At 42.4% G+C, this 27996-nt stretch overlaps 1 protein-coding gene across 2 annotated transcripts in view; it reads left to right on the forward strand.

Moving 5' to 3' along the window:
• The window catches only part of LOC132378349 (phosphatidylinositol-3-phosphatase SAC1-B-like), a 77402-nt gene that overhangs the window by 42367 nt on the left and 7039 nt on the right, over positions 1-27996 (forward strand). Inside the window, exons 8-19 of one of the 2 annotated variants that reach the window (XM_059945186.1) lie at positions 503-604; positions 1538-1623; positions 3258-3344; positions 5045-5095; positions 5315-5383; positions 5473-5552; positions 13665-13763; positions 13918-14056; positions 15625-15694; positions 16125-16197; positions 19434-19527; positions 27017-27109. In XM_059945186.1, coding sequence (XP_059801169.1) covers positions 503-604; positions 1538-1623; positions 3258-3344; positions 5045-5095; positions 5315-5383; positions 5473-5552; positions 13665-13763; positions 13918-14056; positions 15625-15694; positions 16125-16197; positions 19434-19527; positions 27017-27109 — 1043 coding nt within the window. The remainder of the gene's footprint in view (positions 1-502; positions 605-1537; positions 1624-3257; positions 3345-5044; positions 5096-5314; positions 5384-5472; positions 5553-13664; positions 13764-13917; positions 14057-15624; positions 15695-16124; positions 16198-19433; positions 19528-27016; positions 27110-27996) is intronic. The other variant, XM_059945187.1, reaches the window with a different exon arrangement.

Below are 27996 nucleotides of genomic sequence, written 5' to 3' on the forward strand. Positions count from 1 at the left end.
GAGTAGTGGGACCTTTGCCCTTCCAACTTGTGTAACCTGTCCTCTCCTAAATGCTGATATCCTCTTGATGCAGGTGCTTGTCATGGCTTCATGGTAAAGTTTGATTTTGATGCTGATGCTATAACATGCCCACTCCTGGCTGCCCTGTTGGGTATTGATATCTGTTTCCAGTTGGAGTCCTGATAGCGATCCCAAGATAAAATGCATTCAGTGCTCTATTGCCACTTTAAACTATCTAATTTTTATATACTGCGGTGTTGTCCCAGTTATTTGACATTTTGTTTCAAGGTGAGTCATTTGTAGGAAGCCACATGCTTCACAGTGGAAAATCTTAATAGAATGTTCTTAATGTTTTTCCCTTAAACTATCTTGCATAAGCTATGAGATAGCTTTAAAATTAACTGCACAATGTTTTATCATGCTGTTGTTATTCCTTCTAAAAGTGGAAATTTTATTGTTCTTTTTAAGTTAAGCATCCTTAACCATTCACCTCTTACCTCAGTCATTATTGTGAAATGTTGTAGTATAAATGGGAAATACTTTGACTGGACGCTTCTCTCCAGAAGAAGCTGTTTCAGAGCTGGGGTTCGATATTACGTTAGAGGTAAGTGGACAGATTGTGTCCTGAACTAGTCAGCCAATGAACTTTCTGCTCTGCGTGTGTGTGTGTGTGTGTGTGTGTGTGTGTGTGTGTTTGTGTGTATATATATCTATTTGTATATGATTTTTTTTTAGAAAATTTTGGTTACTAAGGTAAAATATAAAGTTAATTTTGAGACCATTGAGTGGGCACAGAGAAAATACAAAGTTGATCCCTAAGTTTTAAACCATTGTAACAATTGGAAAAACTATGCATATTTTGCATAATGAAATTGATGAGAGAAGAATATCTGGGGAGCTTAGGCAAGACTGTATGATGAAATTTAGAAGCACTATGTGACAGTAGAACCATGTAATTGAAATGGGCTCCTGTGAGAAAGCTGGTAAAACTTGATTTGGATGTGAAGCCAAGAAAACAAAGTTTGATCAAAATAATCTTAAGGATAGACTTATAAAAGAAAATCATCAAGCCGGATGAAGTAACTTGAATCCAATATTTCACAAGTAATGGTAGTTAATTTCAATAGTGACGCTGGTTTCCTTTGGTTGTACATTGTTTTATTTTCCTGAATTGTCATGGTGCAGCATTTGGCCTTTCTCATGCATTTCTTAAAGATTTTAACTAATTGAGGATGTCTGTGCTACAAAGTATTGGTATGGTAGGGTGCTTTGCTACATTCCAGCAGGATATACAGTAAGTTTCCATCAGTTAGTTATCAATTAATTGCCGACAGTTGACTATTTTCAAAGGCCTGTGGGTTAGGTGTGTTTGAAGTAAGTGTAGGAAAAATGCAAGGAGTTGCGTTGCAGAAAACAAAATTTAGTAGTTGAATCTTCCACATGCAAGTTCTAATTTTATTTCAGTGACTTGACTATAGTTCACCTAGGATTTCTTTTAAATTTCTAAGCTTCATGTTTTTAAAATTTTTTTAATTAGGTATTGACTCTGAGGGGCATGCTGCAAACTTTGTGGAGACAGAGCAAATCATCCAGTACAATGGTTATAAGGCATCGTTTGTACAAGTGAGTGATTTCTACTGCATTGTACTAGTCATACAACAACTTGCATTTTTACAGCATTTGTGAGTAAACATCCATTCACTTCCCAAATGGAAGTGAACAAAGAAATGTATAATGAAGCATGGGTAAAGTGAACAACCAGCCTCTTAGGAAACTTTTACTTTGGAAGGGCAAAGTAATAGGAGTGAGAAATTCAAGGGATTGCAGGCACTGTAACTAAAGACCGTTCCATAAAGAGTCAGGCAATGTTGGCATTTATAAGCCAAATTTTAGAGATGAAATCCAAAGGCACTCAAACATTACCAGTATTATGAAAAGTGATATGAAAGCAGATGATTAAAACTTAACAGAGAAGCTGGTTTTAACAGTGGGTTTTTCCCTCCAACCTTCTTTCTGCACAAAGATTATGGCCTAGAGCAGGGGTTCCCAACCTTTTATTATGCTATAGATCCCCAGCATTAACCAAGGGGTCTGTGGACCCTAGTTTCAGAACTCCTGGGTGTGGACAAAGAGAATTTCCAAACTGAGGGGATGGAGGCTTATCGAGGAGGGGTGAAGTAGGTTATAGAGGTGAGGAAGTATTGCAGCAATGAAGGAAATTAAATACCAGCATAAGTGATTATGAATTGGATGTGTTGAGACTGGGATCCAATGTAGGTTCATGTGCCTATAGCTAATATATAGCAAGACTTAGAATAGAGTCAGATATTGGCAGTGGCATTTGAGATAATCTATGGTTTGTGGATGTTATCCAGCTGTACATTAGAATAATTCTGAAGGTGATAAAAGCATGAATGATAGTAGCAATCAGAAGTGATGTTCCTGAGTAACAATATGTGGGTTGGGCAGTTTATTCTTGGAGAACTTACTGTCTAATGTGGCAGTACATTGGTTATATAATTTGAGTTTGTAACAGAGGCTCAGAGGGCTAATGAGTTGTAGTACTTTAGATATTTCCATTGTGCCATTATTGCATCTCGGGAATTTGGTTTCTGCTCTGGCACTGACTGACATACATTTATTCTTGCTCTGGCAGTGCCTCAATTTTTAACCTTTGTTTATATTTCCTCTAAATTTGACCTGCTGCATATCTCAGAGTTTTACTTTTCCCCTTGTTTAAAGTGTTGGCAGCTGTTCCTTCAGCTCCCTTCACTCTGGAATTCCATTGCTAAAACATTATCTTTCTTTCTGTCTTTCGATAACACACTGCTTAATACCTGTCTCTTTGTTTGGACTTTGTTTCACTTGCCCCAAAATCTTCATATGCAATTTGGAGTCAAGTTTTCTCTCTATTGATAGTGAAGAACTGTGATTTTTTTTTTAAATTTCAAAGAGTATATGAATATAAATGAATTAAGGGAATAAAAGAGTATTTTATTCCCTTTTGAAGACTTGCTCTGAATGGAGATCAAGTAAATCTTGTCCAAGGAAAGCACCTTCATTTAATGAAAAAAAAGGGTTGAAATGCAAGGATGATGGAAAAATAAGGATAAAACCATATATTTGGAATTCTTATCACAGTTTTAATAACTTGCATATTCGTAACTAATCTGCTAAAAATTGTTCTAGAAGTCTGATTAACTGAGAAAGATGATTCTTGATTATTATCTGCTATTAAATGTACTTCTGCTTTCCAGACACGAGGTTCGATCCCCTTCTTCTGGTCTCAGAGGCCTAACTTGAGGTACAAACCAAAACCGCAGATTAGTAAATCCATGAACCATGTGAGTACATTTCAAATATAATGAAGTGTTTCATTAATTTCTGCCCTGCAGTAAGTGAGCTGTTCTACTGTGATATATGTGCAGTTTTATGTTGTATGAAAGCTTTTTTTCAGGGATGATTTAATGTATATTTTACTAGATGGAATTACACATAATTGGTGACTTAAGTCTATTGATTTGCATGAGAAGACAGTAAATTTGTGTAGTTGAACAAAATTCTTGAAGTAAGAAAGTCTGCAGTTAGCATGTATTCTGAAGATAATCCTTTGTCGGTTTTTCAATTATGCTCAGGGAACCTAGCTCCATCTATACCACCCCCAATTCCTTCCTTGCTTGACCGTTCTACTATTGTAAGTTGCCACAATGTTGGTCCAATGTTATTGCTTGATGAGACCTGATTTATTCCAAGTAAATCCTGGGGAGGCTGCAACAAATTGTATTCTCCAGCCACCAACTATTTCTCTAACCACACACTCGCACTGTCAATTTTCTGAGTTCAGAACTAGGCTGTTCAAAGCCTTGCTCATTATTTGAGCTTGAGAGGGCTTTACACATTTCTGGCCTGCCTGCCTCTTTCCACTATTCATTAAAAAAAATCGCAGTCCCCCCCTCCCACCCCATCCACTCACACTCTTCGCAGCCCCATGTTTGTTGACCTGCAAAATTTTTAAACAAAACCTCAATTTAAAACTTATCACCACTGCCATCTAGCCCAATGGGCAAACCTCCACAGGCCTGTGTGTACTTGCTTTTTACCCCCTGCTGTTTAATAAAGAACTGCCAGCAAAGTCAGCTCTTGTCATTTACTCACCTGCTGTCTATTATCCTGCCCTGCCTCTGGATGCAATAATGAGAGCACAGGCAAATCTCAGGCGTGCTGAGCTGAGAAATCAGATGCTCTTTGCATCTGTTTCACGACTGGCCCATTTGAAATGGTTACTAAATTAGATTGAATGGATAGAAGAGGTTTATCTTTTATTTTACTTGATCTTAGTGCTTTTAGTTCATTAAAGTGCCTTTAAATAATTTTGATTTTCATTGTTTTGAATGAATTTTAAATATCTACAATAATTAGGAATGTTTAAAACCAGTTCAGCAGTCTTTGAGAGCAGCAAACTTTCAAAATGCCATTCAGATGATCTGTGGTGGTGGTGGGACTCAGGATACAGTACCTGAGGTCTAGTTTGCTGGTTGTACTGCCACAGTAGAAATGCCTGGAGTTTGTGATGCCACAATTACTACGTCGGCTGAAAGAAATAATTGATTGTAAACGCAAAATGCAGTCTGGATCAAGCATGATCCAACTTATTTTCTTCAGCTCTACAACCCTCTAACACACCTGATTTAATTCTCATCCATGAATATAAATCAGCCACCACAGGTATCTGTGCCTTCAGCTTTTGAGGCCCAATGAAGCTTTAAAACCTTGACACCCACCCTAATATCTTGTGTGGCTTAGTATCAATATTTCCATGATACCTGTATAGAAATGGAAATTGCTGTTGTATGTCAGTGTCAGTTAAGCTCTTGTGTGTATAAGAATGGTGAATATTTTACTTTGAATTCAGTAAAGTTTTCACATAGTGTTTTTCCCTAAGTCTCAGTCTAATACAGCCATGATACTTGTAATCTTTGTTAAGTATTAGAAATAGGGAAAATGATTTGTTTTGGCTCAGAAATTGGCATTTTCATCCCTCCAGGAATGTTTGTCTAACAGTACAGTACTTGGGCAGCAAATTGCGCTCCGTGCGGTAAGTGTAGAAGTTTGCAGAACGTGTCAGTGTGCCGCATCAAATTGCTTGTCCTGTTAACAATCACTGCAGTCATAGAGAACAGTTCTAGAGCATTAGTGCACTACCTAGATCATTGGGATGTTTTGATGCATTAAAAAGTGCTCTAAAGTTGTGATGTTTTTAACTGGATTTATCATTAAAGAGGATAATAAGCATTTTATTTGTTTTTCGTTGCAGATGGATGGCTTTCAAAGGCATTTTGATTCCCAACTTATTAGCTATGGGAAGCAAGTGATAATAAATTTGGTATGTATTTGCTTTTATTTAATATATCTATACTAAAATACTAACTTTGATAAAGTTCTAAAGCTTTGTTTTTATTAATTTTTTAACAGGTTGATCAGAAAGGCCCTGAAAAATCTCTTGAGCAGGTTTTTGCCAAAATGGCAGCAAGCTTGGGGAATGGAATGGTTAAGTACGTTTCCATAATATTTTCAGAACTGAGCACCTCCTAGCTTTTATGCATACATTTTATTTGAAAAATGTGGCTTACTTGATTTACAAATTCCTCTTTCTCGTGTGCCCATTTACTGTATAGGAAGGAAAACACTTCAACAGAAAGTGCTGCTATTCTTGCAAAAGGGAAGTGGAGCAAGCATTTGGGTTTGAAGTAAATTTATTATCAAAGTACATCTGATGAGACCTCTGCCAGTTAGGGTCAATGATCGATGTTGCGTCCTAGCTTTCTAGATATGCAAGCCTGAGCAGTACAATATGGAGAGCAAGCTGTTACCCATGAAGCAAGCTGCCCCTCTCCAAGCACCTGATGAATCCAAAGGAATGGCAGAGGTTGCTACAGCTTGATACCAGCAGCATTGCAGGAGTTGCCAGTCTGTATTGAACTCAACGTAGGACTGCCTCAGGGACTCCAGCTCAAGATTTTTCCCTCTCGGTTTACTCCCGAAGCCACAAGACAGTGAAGGTTTGAGATCAGAGTTTTCCTTCTAGATGAGCTGCCAACCATGGCTGATGAAGCACGTCTGCCCAAATCGACTGGTTTTAAGACGCCAGTAACCTGCCTTTGCCCCTTTTGTCAGTAAAAATGGTTCTGCTCAGCTTAGTAGCTAAGCTACATGTGAAGGCCAGGAGCAGGACTTGGTTGTCGGAGGGTATTTGAGCCGCATGTTATTGGGAGCATTTATTAGATGGGGGGGTTCATCCCCACTACCACCCCCCCCCCCAGCTGTAACAGTCTTAAGGAATCATATGTAGTAAAGTAGATTTATATCACCGTATTTTACCGTAAGATTTTTTTTGTAGGCATTCACAGTAAATACAAAGAAACACAATAGAATCAATGAAAAACTATACACAAGCCAATGTGTATAGACAAATAGCCAATGTGCAACACACAACAAATTGTGATGTACACCAAAAACCAAAATAATAATAATAGATAAATAAGTAATAAATATTATTGAGAACATGCAGAGGCCTAGAGAGTGAGTCCATAGGTTGTGGAAGCAGTTCAGTGTTGGAGTGAGTGAAGTGAGTTCAGAAGTCTCATGGTTGAGGGTAATAACTGTTCCTGAACCTGTTGGTGTGGGACCTAAGATTCCTGTCTTATCATGCCTCAACACATTTTGTAATTAGTGATTTCTGTATGCAGTGACATGCTGCAGAAATGTACAGTGATGCTAGAAAGTGTGTGAACCTTGTAGAATTTTTTTACAGTATTTTTGCATAAATATGATCTAAAATGTGATCAGATCTTCATGCAAGTCCTAAAACTAGATAGAGAACCCGATTAAACAAATAACACAAAAAACATACCTTTTCATTTATTTATTGGGAAAAATAATGCAATATTGCATGTATTTGTTGGAAAGAGTATGTGAACCTTTGCTTTCAATAACTGGTGTGACCCATTCGTACAGCAATAAGTCCAACCAAATGTTTCCGATAATTGTTGATCAGTCCTGCACAGCAGCTTAGAGGAATTTTAGGCCATTCCTCCTTACAAAACTGCTTCAACTCTGGGATGCTAGTGGGCTTCTTTGCATGAACTGCTTGCTTCAGGTCCTTCCACAACATCCTTGTAGGATTAAGGTCAGGACTTTGACTCAGTCATTCCAAAATGTGAAATTTCTTCTGCTTTAACCATTCTTCAGTAGACTGACTTGTGTGTTTAGAGTTGTTGTCTTGCTGCATGACCCACTTTCTCTTGAGCTTCAGTTCACAAATGGATGTCCCCAACACTTTCCTGTGGAATTTGCTGGTACAATTTAGAATTCATAGTTCCATTAATGATAGCAAGCCTTCCTGGTCCTGAGGCAGCAAAGCAAACCCAAACCATGACACTGCCACCATCATGTTTCACAGATGGGATGAGATTCTTATGCTGGAACATAGTGTTTGCTTTTAGCCAAACATAGCGCTTCTCATTTAAGCCAAAATCTGTCCACAGAACATTCCTTCAGTAGCCTTCTGGCTTATCCATGTGATCTTCAGCAAAGTTCTTCTTGAGGAATAGTGGCTTTTTCCTTTCAATCCTGTCACGTACACAACTGTCGTTCAGTGTTTGCCTGATGGTAGACTCATGAACACTGACATTAGCTGCTGCAAGGGAGGCTTGTAGCTCCTCAGATGTTTCCCTGGGGTTCTTTCTGACCTCCTGGAATATTGCATGCCTTGCTCTTGGAGTGACTGTGTGTTGGTGGAGCCCAAATCTTTAGAAATGGTTTTGTATCCAACCTGGTGAACATCAGCAACTTTTTTTCTGAGGTCCTCAGCAATCTCCCTTGATCGGGGCATGGCACTCTTTCAGAAACCTGTGTGGTGAAGATCAGATTTTTAGTGAAGACCCAGGTTTATGTTCTTTAAATAGGGCAGGGCCTCTCACACTCACATTGAAACACCTAATTTCCCCTTTAAATGAACTGAAAATCCTAGAGGTTCACATCACTATTTCCAACAAATATATAATATTGGATTGTAGCGCCTCTTTTCCTAGCGTATCCGAACCGACTCACAATTAGATAGCCTACGGGGGTTTGCGAGCACAGAGCTTTGGAACCTCTTCGCCATGGGGGGCCGGTTGACAGAGGCTTAAAAGTGAGGCTGAAGTTTTCGAATAAAGTTTTTCCTTCGACTGCAGTTACCGACTCCGTGTCGTAATTCTAGCGCTGCTTGTAGCACACCGCTACAATTGGTGACCCCGACGGTCCAAACGATTTTTGGACCAGAAATGACCGACGCCGCCTCTGTTCATGCGGTTTCATTGAAACTGCCGGGTTTCTGGACACAGCGCCCGGACCTATGGTTCCAGCAAGCCGAAGCCCAATTCCACGTTCGCCGGATCACCTCAGAAGACACCCGCTACTACTACGTGGTGGGCTCCCTCGACCAGGACACAGCTGCCCAGGTCGCGGAGTTCGTACAGTCGCCCCCGGCAGACGGCAAGTACACGGAATTCAAAGCCCTGCTCCTCAGGACTTTCGGACTCTCACGGCGCGAGCGGGCTGCCCGTTTACTGCACCTGGACGGCTTGGGCGACAGACCTCCATCGGCTTTAATGAATGAGATGTTGTCTCTGGCCGAGGGACACACAGGCCTCATGTTTGAGCAGGCATTCCTGGAGCAGCTGCCCGAGGACATACGCCTGCTGCTGTCCGACGCGGATTTCAGTGACCCCCGGAAGGTGGCAGCCCGGGCGGACTTGCTGTGGAACGCCAAAAAGGTGAGCGGGGCGTCCATCGCACAGATCTCCCAGCCACGCTCCCGGCAGCAAACCAGTCCAGGCCCGGCCGCAGAGCCCACTAACCCCCGGCCCAATGACCACTGGTGCTTCTACCACCAGCAGTGGGGCGCAGAAGCCCGCCGTTGCTGCCCGCCCTGCAAGTTCCCGGGAAACGCCAGGGCCAGCCGCCGCTGATGGCTACGGCGGCTGGCCATCGGGATAGCCTCCTGTATGTGTGGGATAGCAGGTCGGGACGCCGGTTTTTGGTCGATACTGGGGCTGAGGTCAGCGTTTTACCTCCGATGAGTTACGACACCCGCAGCAGGGCACCGGGTCCCCCCCTGAGGGCCGTGAATGGCAGCACAGTAAGGACCTATGGCACCCGTCAGGTGCAGCTACAGTTCGGCCCCAGCCAGTTCACGTGGGACTTCACACTGGCCGCCGTAGCCCAACCGCTTCTGGGTGCGGATTTTTTGCGAGCTCACAGCCTGCTGGTTGACCTGCCCAGGAAGAGACTGGTACACGCCGAGACCTTTCAGACGTTCTCCCTGGGCGCGGCCCAGTTGCCAGCCCCTCACCTCGGCTCCATCACGCTGTCCGACAACGATTTCACCAGGGTCCTGGCGGAGTTCCCATCGGTTCTGGCACCGCAGTTCACAGCAGCCATGCCCAGGCACGGCGTACAGCACCACATCCCGACACAGGGACCACCCCTCCATGCCCGTGCTCGGCGGCTTCCCCCGGACAAGCTCCGACTGGCGAAGGAGGAGTTCCAGAGAATGGAGGAATTGGGGATCATCTGGCGGTCCGACAGCCCCTGGGCTTCCCCCCTGCACATGGTGCCCAAAGCGACGGGGGGCTGGAGACCGTGCGGCGACTACCGCAGGCTGAACGAGGCTACCACACCGGACCGCTACCCTGTGCCGCACATTCAGGACTTTGCGGCAAACCTGCACGGCGCCCGGATCTTCTCCAAGGTCGACCTTGTCCGAGGGTACCATCAAATCCCGATGCATCCTGACGACGTCCCCAAAACGGCTCTCATCACCCCGTTTGGCCTCTTCGAGTTCCTCCGCATGCCGTTCGGCCTGAAGAATGCCGCACAGACGTTCCAGCGGTTAATGGACGCGGTGGGACAGGACCTGGACTTCGCGTTCATCTATTTGGATGACATCCTCATAGCCAGCGGCAGTCGTCAGGAGCATCTGTCCCACCTCCGTCAACTCTGCGCCCGACTGAGTGAGTACGGTCTTACAATCAACCCTGCCAAATGCCAGTTCGGACTTGATACCATTGACTTCCTGGGCCACCGGATTACTAAAGACGGGGCAACCCCTCTGCCCGCTAAGGTAGATGCGGTCCGCCACTTCCCCCGACCCACCACGATCAAAGGCCTTCAGGAATTCGTAGGTATGGTCAATTTCTACCGCCGCTTCCTCCCTTCAGCTGCCCGGATCATGCGCCCCCTGTTCGCCCTGATGTCGGGTCCGAGCAAGAACATTACCTGGGACGAGGAGTCCGCCGCCGCTTTCGTTCAAACGAAGGAAGCTTTGGCTGACGCCGCAATGCTAGTACATCCCAGAATGGACGCCCCTACCGCCCTCACAGTGGACGCATCAAACACGGCAGTCGGTGGGGTGCTGGAGCAGCTCATCGCAGGTCGCTGGCAACCCCTGGCGTTTTTCAGCAAACACCTGCGGCCACCCGAGCTCAAGTACAGTGCTTTTGACCGGGAACTGTTGGCGCTCTACCTGGCAATCCGGCATTTCAGGTACTTCCTAGAAGGCCGGCCCTTCACCGCGTTCACGGACCACAAACCGCTTACCTTTGCGTTTACGAAAGCATCTGACCCCTGGTCATCCCGCCAGCAACGCCACCTGTCCTACATCTCTGAATACACAACGGATGTCCGGCACGTCTCGGGTAAGGACAATGTCGTGGCGGATGCACTCTCTCGCCCTACCGTTCATGCCCTTTCCCCAGGGGTAGACTTTGAGGCACTGGCAGAGGCACAGCAGGTAGATGAGGAGATTCCGAGTTACAGGACTGCAGTCTCTGGTTTGCAGCTCCAGGACTTCCCCGTGGGCCCAGGTGAGAGGACCCTACTCTGTGACGTCGCCACCGACCGGCCCCGTCCGGTCGTCCCCGCAGCCTGGCGGCGACGTGTTTTCGACTCCATTCATAACTTGGCGCATCCCTCCATCCAGACAACTGTCCGGCTGGTTTCCAGCAGGTTCGTTTGGCACGGTCTCCGCAAACAGGTCAGTGAATGGGCCAGAACGTGCATGCACTGCCAGACGGCCAAGGTTCAGCGGCACACCAAAGCCCCACCGCAGCAGTTCCATCCCGCCCACCGGCGTTTCGACCACATTCATGTGGATATCGTGGGCCCCCTGCCAGTGTCGTGCGGAGCGCGTTACCTCCTGACTATCGTGGACCGGTTCACAAGATGGCCAGAGGCGGTCCCGCTCACCGACACCACCTCCGAATCTTGCGCCCGAGCCCTGCTCGCCACCTGGATATCCCGCTTTGGTGTACCAGCCCACATTACCTCCGACAGAGGCGCCCAGTTCACCTCCAGCCTGTGGTCAGCTATGGCCAGCCTTTTGGGGACTCAGCTGCACCACACCACTGCCTACCACCCACAGTCGAACGGGCTAGTGGAGCGTTTCCACCGTCACCTGAAGTCGGCCCTCATGGCCCGCCTGCGAGGGGCCAACTGGGCGGACGAGCTTCCCTGGGTCCTTCTCGGCATCCGCACAGCGCCCAAGGACGACCTGCACGCCTCGTCGGCCGAGTTGGTATACGGCGCGCCCCTGGCCGTCCCCGGGGAGTTCCTACCAGCCCCGAGGGGGCAAGAGGAAGAACCCGCTGCAGTCCTGGGCAGACTTCGCGAGAAGCTCGGTAACCTGGCCCCCATACCCACGTCACAGCATGGGCGGCACCCGACCTGCGTACCCAAAGACCTACGGAACTGTAAGTTTGTGTTTGTACGAAGGGGCGGGCATCGGCCGCCGCTGCAGCGGCCATACGAGGGGCCGTTTACGGTGCTCCGGAACAACGGGTCCACGTTCGTGCTGGACGTTGGGGGGAAGGAGGAGGTTTTCACGGTGGACCGCCTCAAGCCGGCCCATGTGGACCTGGCGCAACCGGCCGAGTTTCCGGCGCCTCGGCGCAGAGGCCGACCTCCCAAGCAGGTTCTGGCCCAGGCTGTGGACATTGGGGGGTGTATCGCCGGTTCTGGGGGGGGGTTATGTAGCGCCTCTTTTCCTAGCGTATCCGAACCGACTCACAATTAGATAGCCTACGGGGGTTTGCGAGCACAGAGCTTTGGAACCTCTTCGCCATGGGGGGCCGGTTGACAGAGGCTTAAAAGTGAGGCTGAAGTTTTTGAATAAAGTTTTTCCTTCGACTGCAGTTACCGACTCCGTGTCGTAATTCTAGCGCTGCTTGTAGCACACCGCTACAGGATCATTTATCTCTCTATATAAATAAGTGAACAAATATAATGATTTTTCTGTTATTTATTTAATTGTGATACTTTATCTAGTTTTAGGACACATGAAGATCTGATCACATTTTAGGTCATATTTATGTGGAAATAGAGAAAATTCTTCAGGGATCACAAACTTCCTAGCAGTGCTATATATGACAACCTTGTGCTCATTGACAGCATTGAAATCATGCCCATTTACTGTGCCATTGATGTTGGTAGTGAGGGAGATATATTGGGTAGAACAGAAGAATTTCCTATTTATAAAAAAGACAAACCATTTCTAATGTTCCATTTATGGCCTCTGGTCAGCTGAATGTACATTTCAACCATATTTGCAGTATATTCAGTGTTGTGATGAAGAAGTGGCAGCCAGTTCAAGCTCTATAATTCCCACAGTTACTAACAACAACCAGCAAATTGGCTGACACACAAATATTTTATTGGCATTTTTGAAGATATTCATCACTGTTCAGTAAAGAATTCTCAGTTTAAATCTATTTATTCGTGATCACAATCTGTGCAGAAACATACTGTTTCTGTAGCCTTGAAGTGTTATTCAATTTAATTTAATCCAGTGAATATTCAATTAGTCATCACTCTATAAAATTGTGACATTATATCCTGCATACCTTTTCTCTTGGGCTGTTCCTCAAAGCTGAACCCTTTAGTGCCCAGGATTAGCTTGTCTTGCTCTACCATTTGGTTTTGTCTGAATGAATCAAAAGCTAGGGATTGAAGTCCCACTCCATGAACATAATCCCAGAATATCCAGGATTCACATCCATTGCATTTCTGGGTATGTGGTGCATTACCTGGTTCCCTATATTTTAGATGAGATGTTAAACCAAGACCTCCTCTGCCCTCTCAGATCGACTTCAAAGATCCAATCTCAGAATTTCAAAGCACAGTGAAATTTCCTAACCTAACTGGGAAATGTACTGCTGTATTTCCATCATTAAATTGCTGGAACAATCTACCTGCAGTACCATAGGAGTATCTTCACAAGGAGGATTGCAGCAGTTCAAGAAGATGCCATGCCACCATCTTGAAGTATCAGAGATGTGCGTTAAATATTGATTTTTTTGCTAACATTGTTCACAGTTTAAAGAGTTAAATATAAAAAAGGGCAGCCTGATCCACATCTGCTGTTCCACGCAGAAAAATGAATATTGAAGGTAACTTACTGCTTTGTTTTTAAGATGAAGAAATTAAGCAATAATATCTCTAAAAGGCTATTTTGAAAAAATTAAATGTATCAGAAAATCTTGAGGTACACTTTGTATTCTCAATTGTTCTTTCTTATTTTAATCTCTTTATTATGTCTACTAATAACTTTAATGTTATGCCTGCAGATACTGTGCATTTGATTTCCACAAAGAATGCAGCCACATGAGATGGGATCGACTTCAGATTCTTTTGGATCGGGTGGCAGATCAACAGGATGAATTTGGGTAGGTAGTTTGCCTAATTATTTAAAGAAAGAACCTTTGCTGTTCATTAATATTAAAGTTGGATATTTGGTAGTTATAGAGAAGTCTTGATTATTTCCAGTTACCTGATGTTGTAAAAAAATTTGCTTGCTTCTGCTTTGTTTGTTTGCAACAGTTATTTCTTGGTGGATTCTGATGGGAAGATGGTCTTGCAGCAGGATGGAACTTTCAGGACCAATTGCATTGACTGCTTGGATCGAACGAATGTTGTGCAAAGTTTGGTAGCACGTCGTTCTCTTCAGTCACAGCTTCAGGTTAGAAGTTCTTTAAAAGTTGTTTAATGTTGATTTAACATTCAGATGCTTTTAACTCAGAAAGAGCAGCATGTAGCTTCAACTTGTATTAATGCAATGTCTACAAATTAGCCAAAATATCCAAAAAAAAAGTGTTGTTAAATTGAATTTTACTCTGAGTCACGGGTCAAAATGAATTCAACCAATCTTTGATTTTAACCAAAGGTAGTACCTAATAATATGCATCATAAAAGAGTTGTTTATTTTGGTCAGCTCTTGAATAGGAGAGAGACCAGGCACTGTATGATGTATCACCTTGAAAGCATATGTTTGCAGAGCAGAGAAAACTTTTGCAAACTTCAGTGATTGTAATATCAAGGTAGCAAATGGCAAAAGGGTACTAAATGCAAACACACAAAATTGCTGGATTTCCAGCATCTGCAGATTTCCTCTTGTAGATGGTAGTAAATTATTGATTTCTTATTATTTATTTTGGAAAGGAATTTGGAGATGAAAACTTATAGTCGTCTGCACTGTTAGGATTTGAGTTTGCCTGGTACCGCCAAAGATCAAATCTGCGGTGCATATTTATGCTGGGGATGCATGAAATTGCTACTTAAAATGAAGATTTTGAAGATTTGCTTTATTCGGCACATGTACATTGAAATGCATCATTTGCATAAATGACCAACTCAGCTTGAGGATATGCTTGAGACATCCTGCAAGAGTTGCAATACTTCCGGTGCCAATATAGTATGCTCACAGCTTACTAATCTGTACATCTTTGGAATGTAGGAGGAAACCAGAGCACCCAGCGGCAATCTACACGGTCACAGAGATAACATACAAAACAGTTTTCAAACTTTGTTTCTTGATTTCAGTGCCCATTCTCACCTCCCATCAGTTTAGTATTTTGCTCTTATAAAGGGGGAGGTGCAAAGTAAAAACAAAAATGTTAAACTGAATTATTTCAGAAATAAGGTGGAAAAACTAAAAGCATATTTGCATCCTGTCTTGTTGAGGAGTTAGCCTCCACAGAAGAAGTAATTGTATTCTTGGTGACAAGATGCTGTTGGGGCTAGTCACACCGTGTCACGGTTTTATCTGTACAATAACCAAAGGCCTGACTGGTTCAAGCTGACAGTAAATCAAATAACCGCGCGTTACAACAGTGATGTGCAGAAGAGCATCTCAGAATGTACAACATGCCAAACCTTGAAGTGGGTGGGCTACAGCAACAGAAGACCACACCAGGTTCCACTCCTGTACCTAATAAAATGGTCAGTGAGTATATATTCATCCTTTCGTAAAAACTAAAACTGCTCTCAGTGCTCTTGAGTATATGCATACTAAGCTCTGTATGATGATAAACAAGGGAAAATCTGCAGATGCTGGAAATCCAAGCAACACACTGAAAATGCTGAAGGAACTGAGCAGGTCAAGCAGAATCAATGTAAGAGTAAACAGTCAATGTTTATGTAATGATGCCAAGATTTCAATACTCCATAGTCCTATTCCTCTGCAATATCAAGAACAAGCCCAAAACTCATACATTAAATTATTAAAATAATTCTTTCTGTTGTGTTTAGAGGCTTGGTGTTCTTCATGTTGGCCAAAGAATTGATGAGCAAGCAGAATTTGAAAAGATTTATAAAAATGGTGAGTTTGTTTATTTTGTTGAAAAGTTTTCATATGAAAGAGTGGGCTTCTCCAGTTTTGACCCGTGTGCACCCCATATGATGGCTGAATTCTCCGATTTCACCAATAAGAGCAGGATACTTATGATGGAGGAAGGGAGAGTTCTTATTTGTTATTCAAGACTTTGAACAAGGTGGATATTGGGTGTAAATAGAGTGGGAATGGCTGTGATGCTTGGGCAGTATTTATGAATACTGCCCAATTAGACCACAACTCAAAAATGTCCAAAAGGACTATTAGATGAAATACATGCATTTTGAATGTGAGGGATTGCAGTAGAGAAATGTAAGGCAGACAATCTAGCTGAAAGTGAAACTAGTCTTTGTTATTTTACTGAACACTGAAATTAATACTTTTGCTAAAGTTTAACAGTAATTTGATTTGTCCATAGCATGGGCAGATAATGCGAATGCATGTGCCAAACAGTATGCTGGAACTGGGGCCTTAAAGACTGACTTTACAAGGTAATAATCTTTGAGATTAAGTATGATTACTGTAGTAAGTTTATCCAGTTTTTTTCTCTGGCGTGAAACAGAAAAAAGGCAACTTTTCATGATTTGAAAAAAAAAACTGATTTTGATTATATTTATTGGTGTTCTGAAATTTCTCTGTTGTATCTAGTTTTATATATTATTATAGTATTATAGAAAAACTTCTGTATAGTAACTGTTCCAGATGGCATTTTCATTCTGCACTTTAGGAAGAGAAATGTAAATAATCACAGTTTAATATCAAGTTCAAATATAAGCAAGCCAGAAATAAGATCGAAGAAGGCTTTCGACTTGAATGGTGCCGCATGTGTTTAAACAACAGCTAACGTGTGTAGTGCCTTTCGCACAGCAGAGCATCCCAGGGCAGTTCACAAGATTTTTGTCAAAGATCATTTTGCCACTAAATAGCAGATAAGCTTCTAAGTTCAAAGTAAAATTTATTATCAGAGTATATATATGTCATCACATACAACCTTGAGTTGCTTTTTTTGCTGGCATACATAGCAAATCTATAAAACAGTACCTATAAAACTGTAAACAAACTGTGCAAATGCAGATATAAACAAATAGCAAAAAATAATGAGCATGGAATAACAACATAACATTCATCAATATAACCGAGCCGTTAAATGAGTGTCGCTATCCCCTTTTGTTCAAGAGACTGATTGTTACGGACTAGTAACTGTTCTTAAACCTGGTGATGTGAGTGGTGAAGCATCTGTACCTTCTGCCTGATGGCAGCAGCGAGCAAAGAGTATGGCCTTTGATGATGGATGCTGCTTTTCTACGGGAACGTTTCATGTAGATGCACTCAATGGTTGGGAGGGTTTAACCTGTGATGTACTGGACCGAACCCACTACCTTTTGTAGGATTTTCCACTCAAAGGCATTGGTGTCCCCATACCAGGCCATAATGCAGCCAGTCAGCACACTTTCCACCACAGATCTACAGCAGTTTGCAAAGTTTTTTGACGACATGCTGAACCTCCGCAGACTCCTGAGAATGTAGAGGGGCTGTTGTGCTTTCTTCGCAATAATATTCATATGATGGGTCCAGGATAGATCATCTGAGATAATGACACCCAGGAATTTAAAGTTGCCGACCTTCTCCACCTCTGATCCTCCGGTGATTATGGCTGATAGACCTCTGATATCTCTCTCTTGACGTCTGCAATCAGTTCCTTGGTCTTATTGACACTGAGAGGTGGTTGTTACTGCACCACTCAGTCATGGTTTCAATCTCTCTCCTGTATGGTGATTCATCACCCCCTTTGATACAGCCCGTAACAGTGCTGTCATCAGCAAACTTGGATATGGTGTTGGAGCTGTACTTAGCCACACAATCATCGATGTAAAGTGAGCTAGCAGGGGGCTAAGTACACATCCCTGCAGCACTCCTGTGCTGATGGAGATTGTGAAGGAGATGTTTTTGCCAATCTGAACTGACTGGGGTCTATAAGAGAGGAAATCCAGGATCCAATTGCCCAGGTCTTGGAGTTTACTGATTAGTTTTTGGAGGGTGATGGTATTAAATTCCGAGCTGTAATCAATAAAGAGCGTCCTGATGTATGCATCTTTGCTGTCTAGCTGTTCCAGGGTTGTGTGAAGAGCCAACGAGATAGCATCTGCTGTAGACCTGTTGCTTCAGTAGCCGAATTGGAGCAGATCCAAGTTATCACTTAAGCAGGAGCTGATGTGCTTCAAAACAAACCTCTCAAAACACTTCATCAGTGTGGATGTAAGTGTCACTGGGCTATAGTCATTTGGACAGGTTACCATGCTTTTCTTGGACACTGGTACGATTGAAGCCTACTTGAAGAAGGTGGGTGCCACACACTGCTGGAGCGAAAGGTTGAAGATATCGGTGAATACATCAGCCACATGGTCGGCACAAGTGTTCAGTACTCAGTCAGGTACTCCTCCGGACTGATGCTTTCTTTGGATTCACTCGCTTGAAGGCAGCATGTATGTCATCTTCGGGTACTGAGATCAAAGGATCATTGGGAGATATGCCTTGCACGGTGGTTCCCCTCTGTTCTGGAGATCAACGCGCGTATTGAAGGCATTGAAAGCACAGAAGGCGACAAGGCTCTGTTGTCCCCTTGTTCAAACAAGTAGGTTTTAAAGGAGCATATTAAAGAAGAAAAGAGGACTAGTGAAGGAATTTGAGAGATGAAGGGATTTTGCCACAGTGCAGTGAAATGTCGATGAGGAGAAAATTAAAACTGAATGGATCTCAGAAGGCTCTAGTGCTAGAGGAGGCTGCAGGGACTGGGATAATGATAATCTCACAGCTCCTGTATTCATTTTTACAGTTGTTTTTGCTGCTTGTAAGCATTAAACCTCCTGAAGTGCAGCAATACATTAACTTCAGCCCTCAACATTGCTGCCAGCCTCTGGGCAATGGAGTACCTCCTAAATTCTCTACTTGATGGTTGTTGAATTGTATCTATTTACACTACCCCCCTATTCTGGAATTGCCTAGATATATAAACAAATCACACCATTTTGCTCCTGTGGAACCTCAATACTGTGTGTATCAAAATAACCGGGCAAAACTTGCACGTTATTAGAATGGCTGCCAATGGGGAAAATTGGAAATGATCTTTATCTCAGTGTTTTGGATGGTTCATCCCATTGTAAAAGTTGTGATTGCTGGGTGATAGTACTGATGGTTATGCCCTTGCCAGCTTTAAATTGCTCTGAAGTTCAGTCCCTTTTATGTTTTATCTCTATTTCCTTGCAAGGTTCTCCATCCATTATTTACACATGTTTAAACATTATTAAACATTCTTTCGTCTTTTAAGCAGTATATGCCATTGTGTAAATTATTATATTGCTAACAGCCATAACTCTTTTAGTGTACTTTTAGGCAATATATGCTATTGTGTAAATTATTATATTACTAACACCCATAACTCTTTTAGTGTACTTTGCCTTCTGCTGCAAGGAAACATTTCTCTTTATTTGCTAACACAATGTTACATATTTATCACCGTTATCAAATCTAATTTTAAGCTTCTCTCCCAATTACTGAAATCACTTGGAAAAGTAACATTATCTTCTCCGAATTTAAAATGTAAAAAGTTGCCACCTACTAGATTCTTAGCCCTTTTTGAAATTTACCGGCTGCTCATTAACTGCTCATACAACTTCAACTTAAGTACCTACCATTGTTTTAATGGGCTTCATTTGTATGTTTTCTTTAGGACAGGGAAAAGAACTAAATGGGGTCTTGTAATGGATGGATGGAATTCAATGATAAGATATTACAAGAATAATTTTTCTGATGGATTTAGACAGGTAAGGCATTATTCTGCATGACTTTCCCATGGATCTTGATTAACAATACTTGTGCATTCCTATCCAGGTTTTTGTGCACTTCTGTTTTTGTAAGCAACAATGTGGCAAAGATTAGATGAACTCAAATTTCTGTGGGTGCTTCATGTTTCATCTTGATAGAAAAAGACAAACACTTTTTATGAAGTCAAAAATGAACCTGTATAATAGTTGATGCCGCTCCCTACGTTTCTCTTAAAGTTGTCATGTGATGAAAGTCAGCTTGTACAGGAGAGTAAGGAGATAATCGATCAGGGGACGTAGTCTTAAGTTGCCGGAGGTGACTAGCTGGGTGACTGTCAGGAGAAATGGAAATGTGAATAGGCAGTTAGTGCAGAGCACCCTGTGGCCATTCCGCTCAATAATAAGTATGCCATTTTGGATACTGTTGTGGGGGATGACCTGCCGGGGAATGCCGTGTGGAGACCAGGTTACTGGCACTGAGCGTGGGTTGTGGTGCAGAGGGAAAGAGGGAAAAGAGGGAGTGGTAATGATAGGGGACTCAATAGTCCGAGGAACAGACAGAGGATTCAGTGGACGTGAACGGGACACCCAAATGGTATGTTGTCTCCCAAGTGCCAGGGTCAGAGATGTCTTGGTTCGCGTCCACAGCAGTTTGGAGGGGGGAGGGAGAGCAGCCAGATGTCTTGGTATGTATTGGTACCAATAACATTGGAAGAGAAAGGGAAGAGATCCTGAAAAGAGAACTTAGAGACCTAGGCAGAAAAATGAGAATCAAGACCTCTGGGGTAGTAATTTCTGGATTGCTGCCTCTGCCTGTGTCACACACCAGTGAGTAGAAACAGGATGATTTGGCAGATTAGTGCCTGGCTTCAGGTCTTGGATCATTGGGGTCTCTTCTGGGGGAGGTATGACCTGTACAAAAGTGAGTGGTTGCACCTGAAATGGAGGGGGAACCAATATTCTTGCACACAAGTTTGTTAGAGTTGTTAGGAAGGGTTTAAATTAATTTGGCAGGGGGATGGGAACCGAAGTGAAGGGACTTAGGATAGGACAGATGGTGAAAAAGCAAATTTAGCATGCAGTCAGACTGTCAGGAGGGGCAAGCAGATGATCGAACAAAGTTGCAGCCAGCAGGGTGAGTATCAGTGCAATAGGGATGCAGAATTAAAAAGGGCAACACATACAGTGCTCAAAGTGTTATATCTCAGTGCACGGAGTATAAGAAATAAGGTGGATGATCTTGTACTATTACAGATTGAGAGGTATAATGTTGTGGCCATCACTGAATCGTAGCTAAAGGATGGTTGTAGTTGGGACCTGAATGTCCAAGGTTACACATTGTATCAGAGGGATAGGAAGGTAGGCAGAAGTGGTGGTGTGGCTCTGCTGGTAAAGAATGGCATCAAGTCATTAAAAAGATGTGACATAGGATTGAAAGATGTTAAATCCTTGTGGGTTGAGTTAAGAAACTGCAGGGGTAAAAGCACCCTAATGGCAGTTATATACAGGCCTTCCAACAGAATTTGGAATGTGGACCACAGATTAGAATGGGAAATAGAAAAGGCATGTCAGTAGGACAAAGTTATGATAGTCATGGGAGATTTCAACCTGCAGGTCAATTCGGAAAATCAGGTTGGTAATGGATCTCAAGGGAGTGAGTTTGTTGGATGTATATGAGATGGCTATGTGAGCAGTTTGTCATTGAGCCTATTAGGGGTTCAGCTATACTGGATTGGGTGTTATGTAATGAACTGGAGGTGATTAGGGAGCCTGAGGTAAAAGAACTCAGAGGAGTTGGTGATCACAATATGACTGAGTTCAACTTGAAATTTGATAGGGTGAAAGTAAAGTCTGACATAGCAGTATCGTAGTGGAGCAAAGGAAATTACTACAGCAGTATGAGGGAGGAATTGGCCAAAGTAAATTGGAAGGAGATGCTGGCAGGGATGATAGCAGAGCAGCAATGGCATTAGTTTCTGGGAAAAACGAGGAAGGTGCAGGATAGATGTATTCCAAAAAGGAGGAAATACTCAAATCAAGTCAAAGCTAATGTAAAAGAAACAAAGAGGGCATACAACAAAGCAAAAATTAGCAGGAAGATAAAGGATTGGGAAGCTTTTAAAAACCTTCAGAGAGCAACTAAAAGAATCATTAGGAGGGAAGTGATGACATATGAAAGCAGGCTAGGATGAGAAGTGAGTGGATTTACTATTACAAGGGAGAAGGTGCTCAAAAAGCTGAAAGACCTAAGCGTACTTAAGTCATCCAGACCAGATGAATTGCACCTTAGGGTTCTGAAAGAGGTAGCGGTAGAGATGGTGGAGGCATTAGATATCATCTTTCAAAAATCATTGGACTGGTGCCAGAGGACTAGAAAGTTGGAGTCTTTAAGAAAGGAGGAAGGGAGTAGAAAGGAAAATATAGACCAGTTAGCCTGACCTCAGTAGTTGGGAAGATGTGGGAGTCAGTTGTTAAGGATAAGGTTATCAAGTATTTGGTGACACAAAACAAGATAGGACTAAGTCAAAATGGTTTCCTTCAGGAAATATCTTGCCTGATGAACCTTTTGGATTTCTTTGAGGAGATTCCAAGTAGGATTGATAAAGGGGATGCAGTGGATGTTACATATTTGAACTTTCAGAAGGCCTTTGACAAGGTGCCACACGTGAGGCTGCTTACCAAGTTAAGAGCCCATGGTATTACAAGAAAATTACTGGCATGGTTTAGAGCATTGGCTGATTGGTAGGAGGCAGTGAGTTGGAATAAAAGGATCTTTTTCTGGTTGGCTGTCGGTGGCTTAGTGGTGTTCCACAGTGGTCGGTGTTACGACTGCTTCTTTTTATGTTGTATATCAGTGATTTAGACGATGGAATAGATGGCTCTGTTCCCACGTTTGTGGATGATATGAAAGTTGGTGGAGGGGCAGATGGGTTGACGAAGCAGGAAGGCTACAGAAGGACTTAGACAGATCTGGAAAATGGGCAAGTAAGTGGTAAATGAAATACAACGTTGGAAAGTAAATGGTCATGTACTTTGATAGCAGAAATAAATGTGCAGACTATTTTCTAAGCAGGGAGAAAATCCGGAAATCTGAGGTGCAAAGGGATTTGGGAGTCCTTGTGCAGAACACCCTAAAGGTTAACTTGCAGGTGAATGTGTGGTGAGGAAGGCAAATGCAATGTTACATTCATTTCAAGAGGTCTCAAATACAAGATGTGTTGGCTGAGGCTTTATAAGGCACTGGTGAGGCCTCACCTTGAGCATTCTGAACAGTTTTGGGCTCTTCATCTAAGAAAAGATGTGCTGGCATTGAAAACAGTTCAGAGGAGATTGCTCAAGGATGATTCTGGGAATGAAATGATAAGCATACAAGGAACTGGGTCTGTATTCACTGGAATTTAGAAGGATGAGGGAAGATTTCATTGAAACCTGTCGACTGTTGAAAGGGCTAGACCAGTGGTTCCCAACCTTTTTTTGGCCGTGCCCCACCTAATCACCTCTAAAATCCTGATGCCCCCTGTGGTGATATATAATTCTTATTATTCAAAAAGTGAACTCCTATTCATCTGGAGGAAGCCTAAAAGACCATTAACTTGCTTTAAACAAGCTTCCAAAGAACATGGCATTCATGAAAGAGAAAAAGAAAAGAACCAAAGGACTGTTAGAGTTCTGAGGAAGAAATTACTAAGAAATTGCAAACAAAAGAACATTAAGTGATATTAAAATAATAATAATAAATAAATAAAACAATGCCGATTCGTTTCTACAGCATACAAAGACAGATACACTGTTTAAAAGAGATGACGCAATGTACACACCTTCACACCACCAAGAACAGAAAGCTACTGCAAAAAGCAGCATTGGCGCGACCTCGTACGAGTTTCTTACGCGTTTAGACTTGTTCATTCGTTCCTTCCTACATCAGTCAATTCATTAATTTAATTATGAAAGCCATTTGATAGTTGTAATGATGGTGATACACTATATATACAGTACATACGCAATTACACATGTACATACACACAAATATTTTTATGTATGCGTACTGTATATACACATATGTATTAACTCGCACACACATTCATACTCACACAGACTTACTAGAAAAAATTCACTGTTAATAACTCATTCTCAAATTGCCCCCCTTAAAAATCAAATTACCCCCCTGTGGGGTGTACGCCCCACGTTGGGAACCACTGGGCTAGACAGAGTAGGTGTGGAAACAATGTTTCCCTTGGTGTGGGAGTCTAGAACAAGAGGGCACAGTCTCAGGATAGAGGAATGTCCATTTAAAACAGAGTTGCTGAGAAATTTATTTAGCTGGAGGGTGGTGTGTTTGTGGAATTTGTTACCACAGGCAGCTGTGGAGGCTGTGTTGTTGGGTGTATTTAAAGCAGAGCTTGATAGGTTCTTGATTGGATATGGTATCAAAGGTTCTAGAGAGAAGGCCAGGGAGTGGGGCTGAGGAGGGATAGAAAGGATCAGCTATGATTGAATGGTGGAGCAGACTTGATGGGCCAAATGGCTTATTTCTGCTCCTGTACCTTATTGTCTTATGGTCTACGTCCATTGTGCCAGTAGATGTTGAGAATCTAGACTGTGAATCTAGAGCAGCTCTTCAGCCACTGGATGGAGGCAGCAGAGGAAAGACCCTGGTGAAGATTATCCCAGCAGAATGCAGGGAATCAAGCCTGGGAATAGCACCTCTGTAGCTACTGCAGTCTGATTTTCTTTTCTTTTCCTGCATCTGGTTCAGGTTACCGTGTCTTTGAGGATGCTTAAAGGATGTGAGATCAAGTTGAGAAATTGTGACTGAAGTTGCTCTCTGCCAGATTTTTGAACTTCATTGGGGATATTGTTGATTCCAGAGACCATATTGTTTTTAATTTGGTGTTTAGCTTTTGTGTATTCTTCATCAGGTTGTGGTGGCAAGGCAAGGGTGGATAGTTTGCTGCATGATACAGTCAAGGACACTATGTCATAATTCCAGCCAGTGTCATCTGCCTTTTGTTCTTGGCTGTCAATAGAATGAGTCAATAGGATGTTTGGGACATGAGTTTGTTAGTGTTGAAGAATCCAGATGTCAGAGCAGTCAGTAAGTTGCTAGATCACCTGTCCCCTTTCCACCATGATCAGTTGTTTTCTGTTGAACTTTAGCCTTCAAGTGCCTGCTTCTTTTCCTTTGAGGCACGGTGGAGTTTACAAACCAAGAATGCCTTGTTGATGATTAATACGCTATTCTGATCAAATCCCTGGTGTGTTTTGTCAAGAAGCCAAGGAGGTTCAATGGTACTTTGGGCATACCACTCATCCTGTTGGTCGGGGCTGAACAGGTAATATGTGAGGTGTTGTCATTTTGGGTTTCTTGAGTCATTAAGTATTGACCTTCTTGCAGCAATATTTCTGTTGTTGCAATTGCTTTAGACCTGGATTGATAGAGAACAGAGTGGATTAGGCAGTGACTGATTCATGGTGTGGTCACACTACATCCTTTTATCTCTCATTCAGATAATGATGTAATCTTATGTATCTGGAAAAGGTGTTGCCATGAAGTTTTGTATTTTACTCTCTGATGAAATAGTATCGATTATGGTAGTGGTCCCTGCCTTGATGACCCTGCAGCTGATCTAAGGGCACTGAGGTTTGGCAGGCATCAAGCCAAGCAGGAAACATCTTCCTATAAATCTCATTGACAGCATGAGGGTAAAGTCCATCTTTTTCAGCATTCTGAATCATCACTTTGAGTAACCACTTCTACTTTTAATGCCACTATTGAAGTTAAAGCACCATTGTTCCGGGTCCAAGCTTTGTTTATATATTGATGATATCACACTGATACCATTGAAAGGCATAGTTTATTCAATAGAGCTGATGCAAATCATATACAGATCAAGAGTTAAAACTGTAACCTTGTAGAGCTTAACTCATTCCTCACTTGAAGTTCAGGGTTGCAATAGAATAGAGGCTATCTGACAGGTTACCCATGTCTTTCTGGATCAATATCATTTTCTTCCAGCCCTCCTCCTATCTGCATGGTGAGTGCTTTTTTGTCCTAATATGAGTCTGTTTTTGTTTTGTGCCTTTAATGTTCAACCAAAGCTGTTTGATTTTAAGTAACACTAACTGGCAGTTCCAATGAATAATAACAGCCCCTCAGTTGTAATGTTTCATTCTTAATCATCAAGAAAAAATTTTCACCCATTACTTTCTACCAACATTGGATTTCTTTATTCTAATCTTCTTCCCATCTTTCTGATCCAAATGATTGAGTCAAGAATTGAGTTCAAATCTCAATTCAGTGACATGAGCACATTAGCCTATTCTGACATTTGAGGACAGTGTTGAGAAACTGCTGTATTATGGAGGTTACAGTTTTACATATGAACTATTAGACCAAGGAGGATGTATGACCAAGTCTCATTTCTAAAGAATAAGGAAGATAGCATAAGACAACAGACAGCACAAAAAAACTGGAATGCATTTTCTTCATTATTTGAATGACTATTATACTGGCTGTAATAAAAGTGGAAATTATTAGGAATACTTAGCAGATCAAACAACATTTGTGAACAGAGAACCAAAAGCTAATATTTCAGGTCAAAGATCTTACCTGTGAACTGTTTCTTTCTCCATGCATTCTATCTCATCTCAATATACACTAAATGCTGGAGGAACTCGGTGCAGCATCTATGGAGGAAAATGAACAGTCAATGCTTCAGGCCAAATCTTGAACTGTGACTCCATTATACGAGGGGTGATTGATAAGTTCGTGGTCTATGGTAGAAGGAGATGAGTTACTAACTTCAAACTTTCTGCATAATCACTCAAAGAGTTGAACTGCATGTGCATATAACGAGAGCTGTATAACTCATCTCCTTCTACCTTAGGCCATGAACTTATCAATCACCCATGCTGTGTACACTTTCTGGAGGTCCAAGATCCGTATGCTCCATGACCACTGGACTGAGTGTGTAAATGTAGGAGGGACTATGTTGAAAAATAAATGTGTTAGGTTTTCTAAAATTAGCTCCTTCTACATTAGGCCACAAACTTATCAATCACCCCTGGTAATTCTACATCATCTGTTGTATATTTCCTGCATTTTCTCCTTTTATTTTAGATCACCTGGAGCTTGCTGTATGATGAGGTAAACTCTTGACCTCACAATCTATCTCATCATGCCTGCACATTATTGACTACCTGCACTGCACATTCTCTGTAACTATCACTTCTGTAATTGCTTCTCCTTTGTACTGCTTCGATGTACTGATTGGATGAAATGATCTGGTTGGATGGCATTCAAAACAAAATCTTTCGTTGTAACTCAGCACATGTGACAATAGTAAACCAATTTACTGATTTTTATTTTTATTTCACATGAAATGTGCCTCGGTATGCAGAATGAGAAATAAAATATGCTATATGGAACTCCTTTTTGAAGAAATCCAGTTTCTGTTTGCTAATGCCTATATATTTACGCCTCTTCTAGGATTCAATAGATCTGTTTCTTGGAAACTATGTTGTGGATGAGGCAGATACTTTGGCATTTTTACATGATCCGAAAGAGTGGAGGTTTCTAGCGGTGAGTTTGGAATAGCTGTGAATTTTTAAAAATACCTCTTCTAAGACACATAAAAACTGTAATTTTGTAAAAACTTTTTACATTGTTTAATAATGTTTTTGTTTTTAAAACATTTTTTAAAGTACTATTAATATTATTTTATGCTACTTTGGTTAGGCAATGTCCATCCCTTACACAACTTAACACAAAGTTTAAAAAAAAAATTTCACCACATTACTGACTGGGAACTTTTGTGTGAATTAGCTGCTAATTATAAGACCATAAGATAAAGGAGCTGATGTAGGCCATTCAGCCCATCGAGTCTGCTCTGCCATTCAATCATGTGCTGATCCAAATCTTCCAGTCATCCCTTCTCCCCATACCCTCCTGCCTTCTCCCCGTACCCTTTAATGCCCTGGCTAATCAAGAACCTATCTATCTCTGCCTTAAATGCACCCAATGACTTGGCCACCGCAGCCGCTTGTGGTTACAAATTGCACAGACTTACCACCCACTGACTAAAGTAATTTCTCCGCATCTCTGTTCTAAATGGATGTCCTCCAATCCTGAAGTCATGCCCTCTTGTCCTAGACACCCATACCATGAGAAATAAATTTGCCATATCTAATCTGTTCAGGCCTTTTAACATTCTGAATGTTTCTATGATTCCCTCCTCGTTCTCCTGAACTCCGGGGACTATAGCTCAAGAGTTGCCAGTCGTTCCTCATACAGTAACCCTTTCATTCCTGGAATCATTCTCTTGAACCTTCTGAACCCTCTCCAATGTCAGTATTTCCTTTCTATAATAAGGAGCCCAGAACTGCACACAATATTCCAAGTGTGGTCTCGCGAGTGCCTTATAGAGCCTGAACATCACATCCCTGCTCTTATATTTCACACCTCTAGAA

This window comes from Hypanus sabinus, chromosome 20 (genome assembly GCF_030144855.1).
Source record: "Hypanus sabinus isolate sHypSab1 chromosome 20, sHypSab1.hap1, whole genome shotgun sequence".
Taxonomy (NCBI): domain Eukaryota; kingdom Metazoa; phylum Chordata; class Chondrichthyes; order Myliobatiformes; family Dasyatidae; genus Hypanus; species Hypanus sabinus.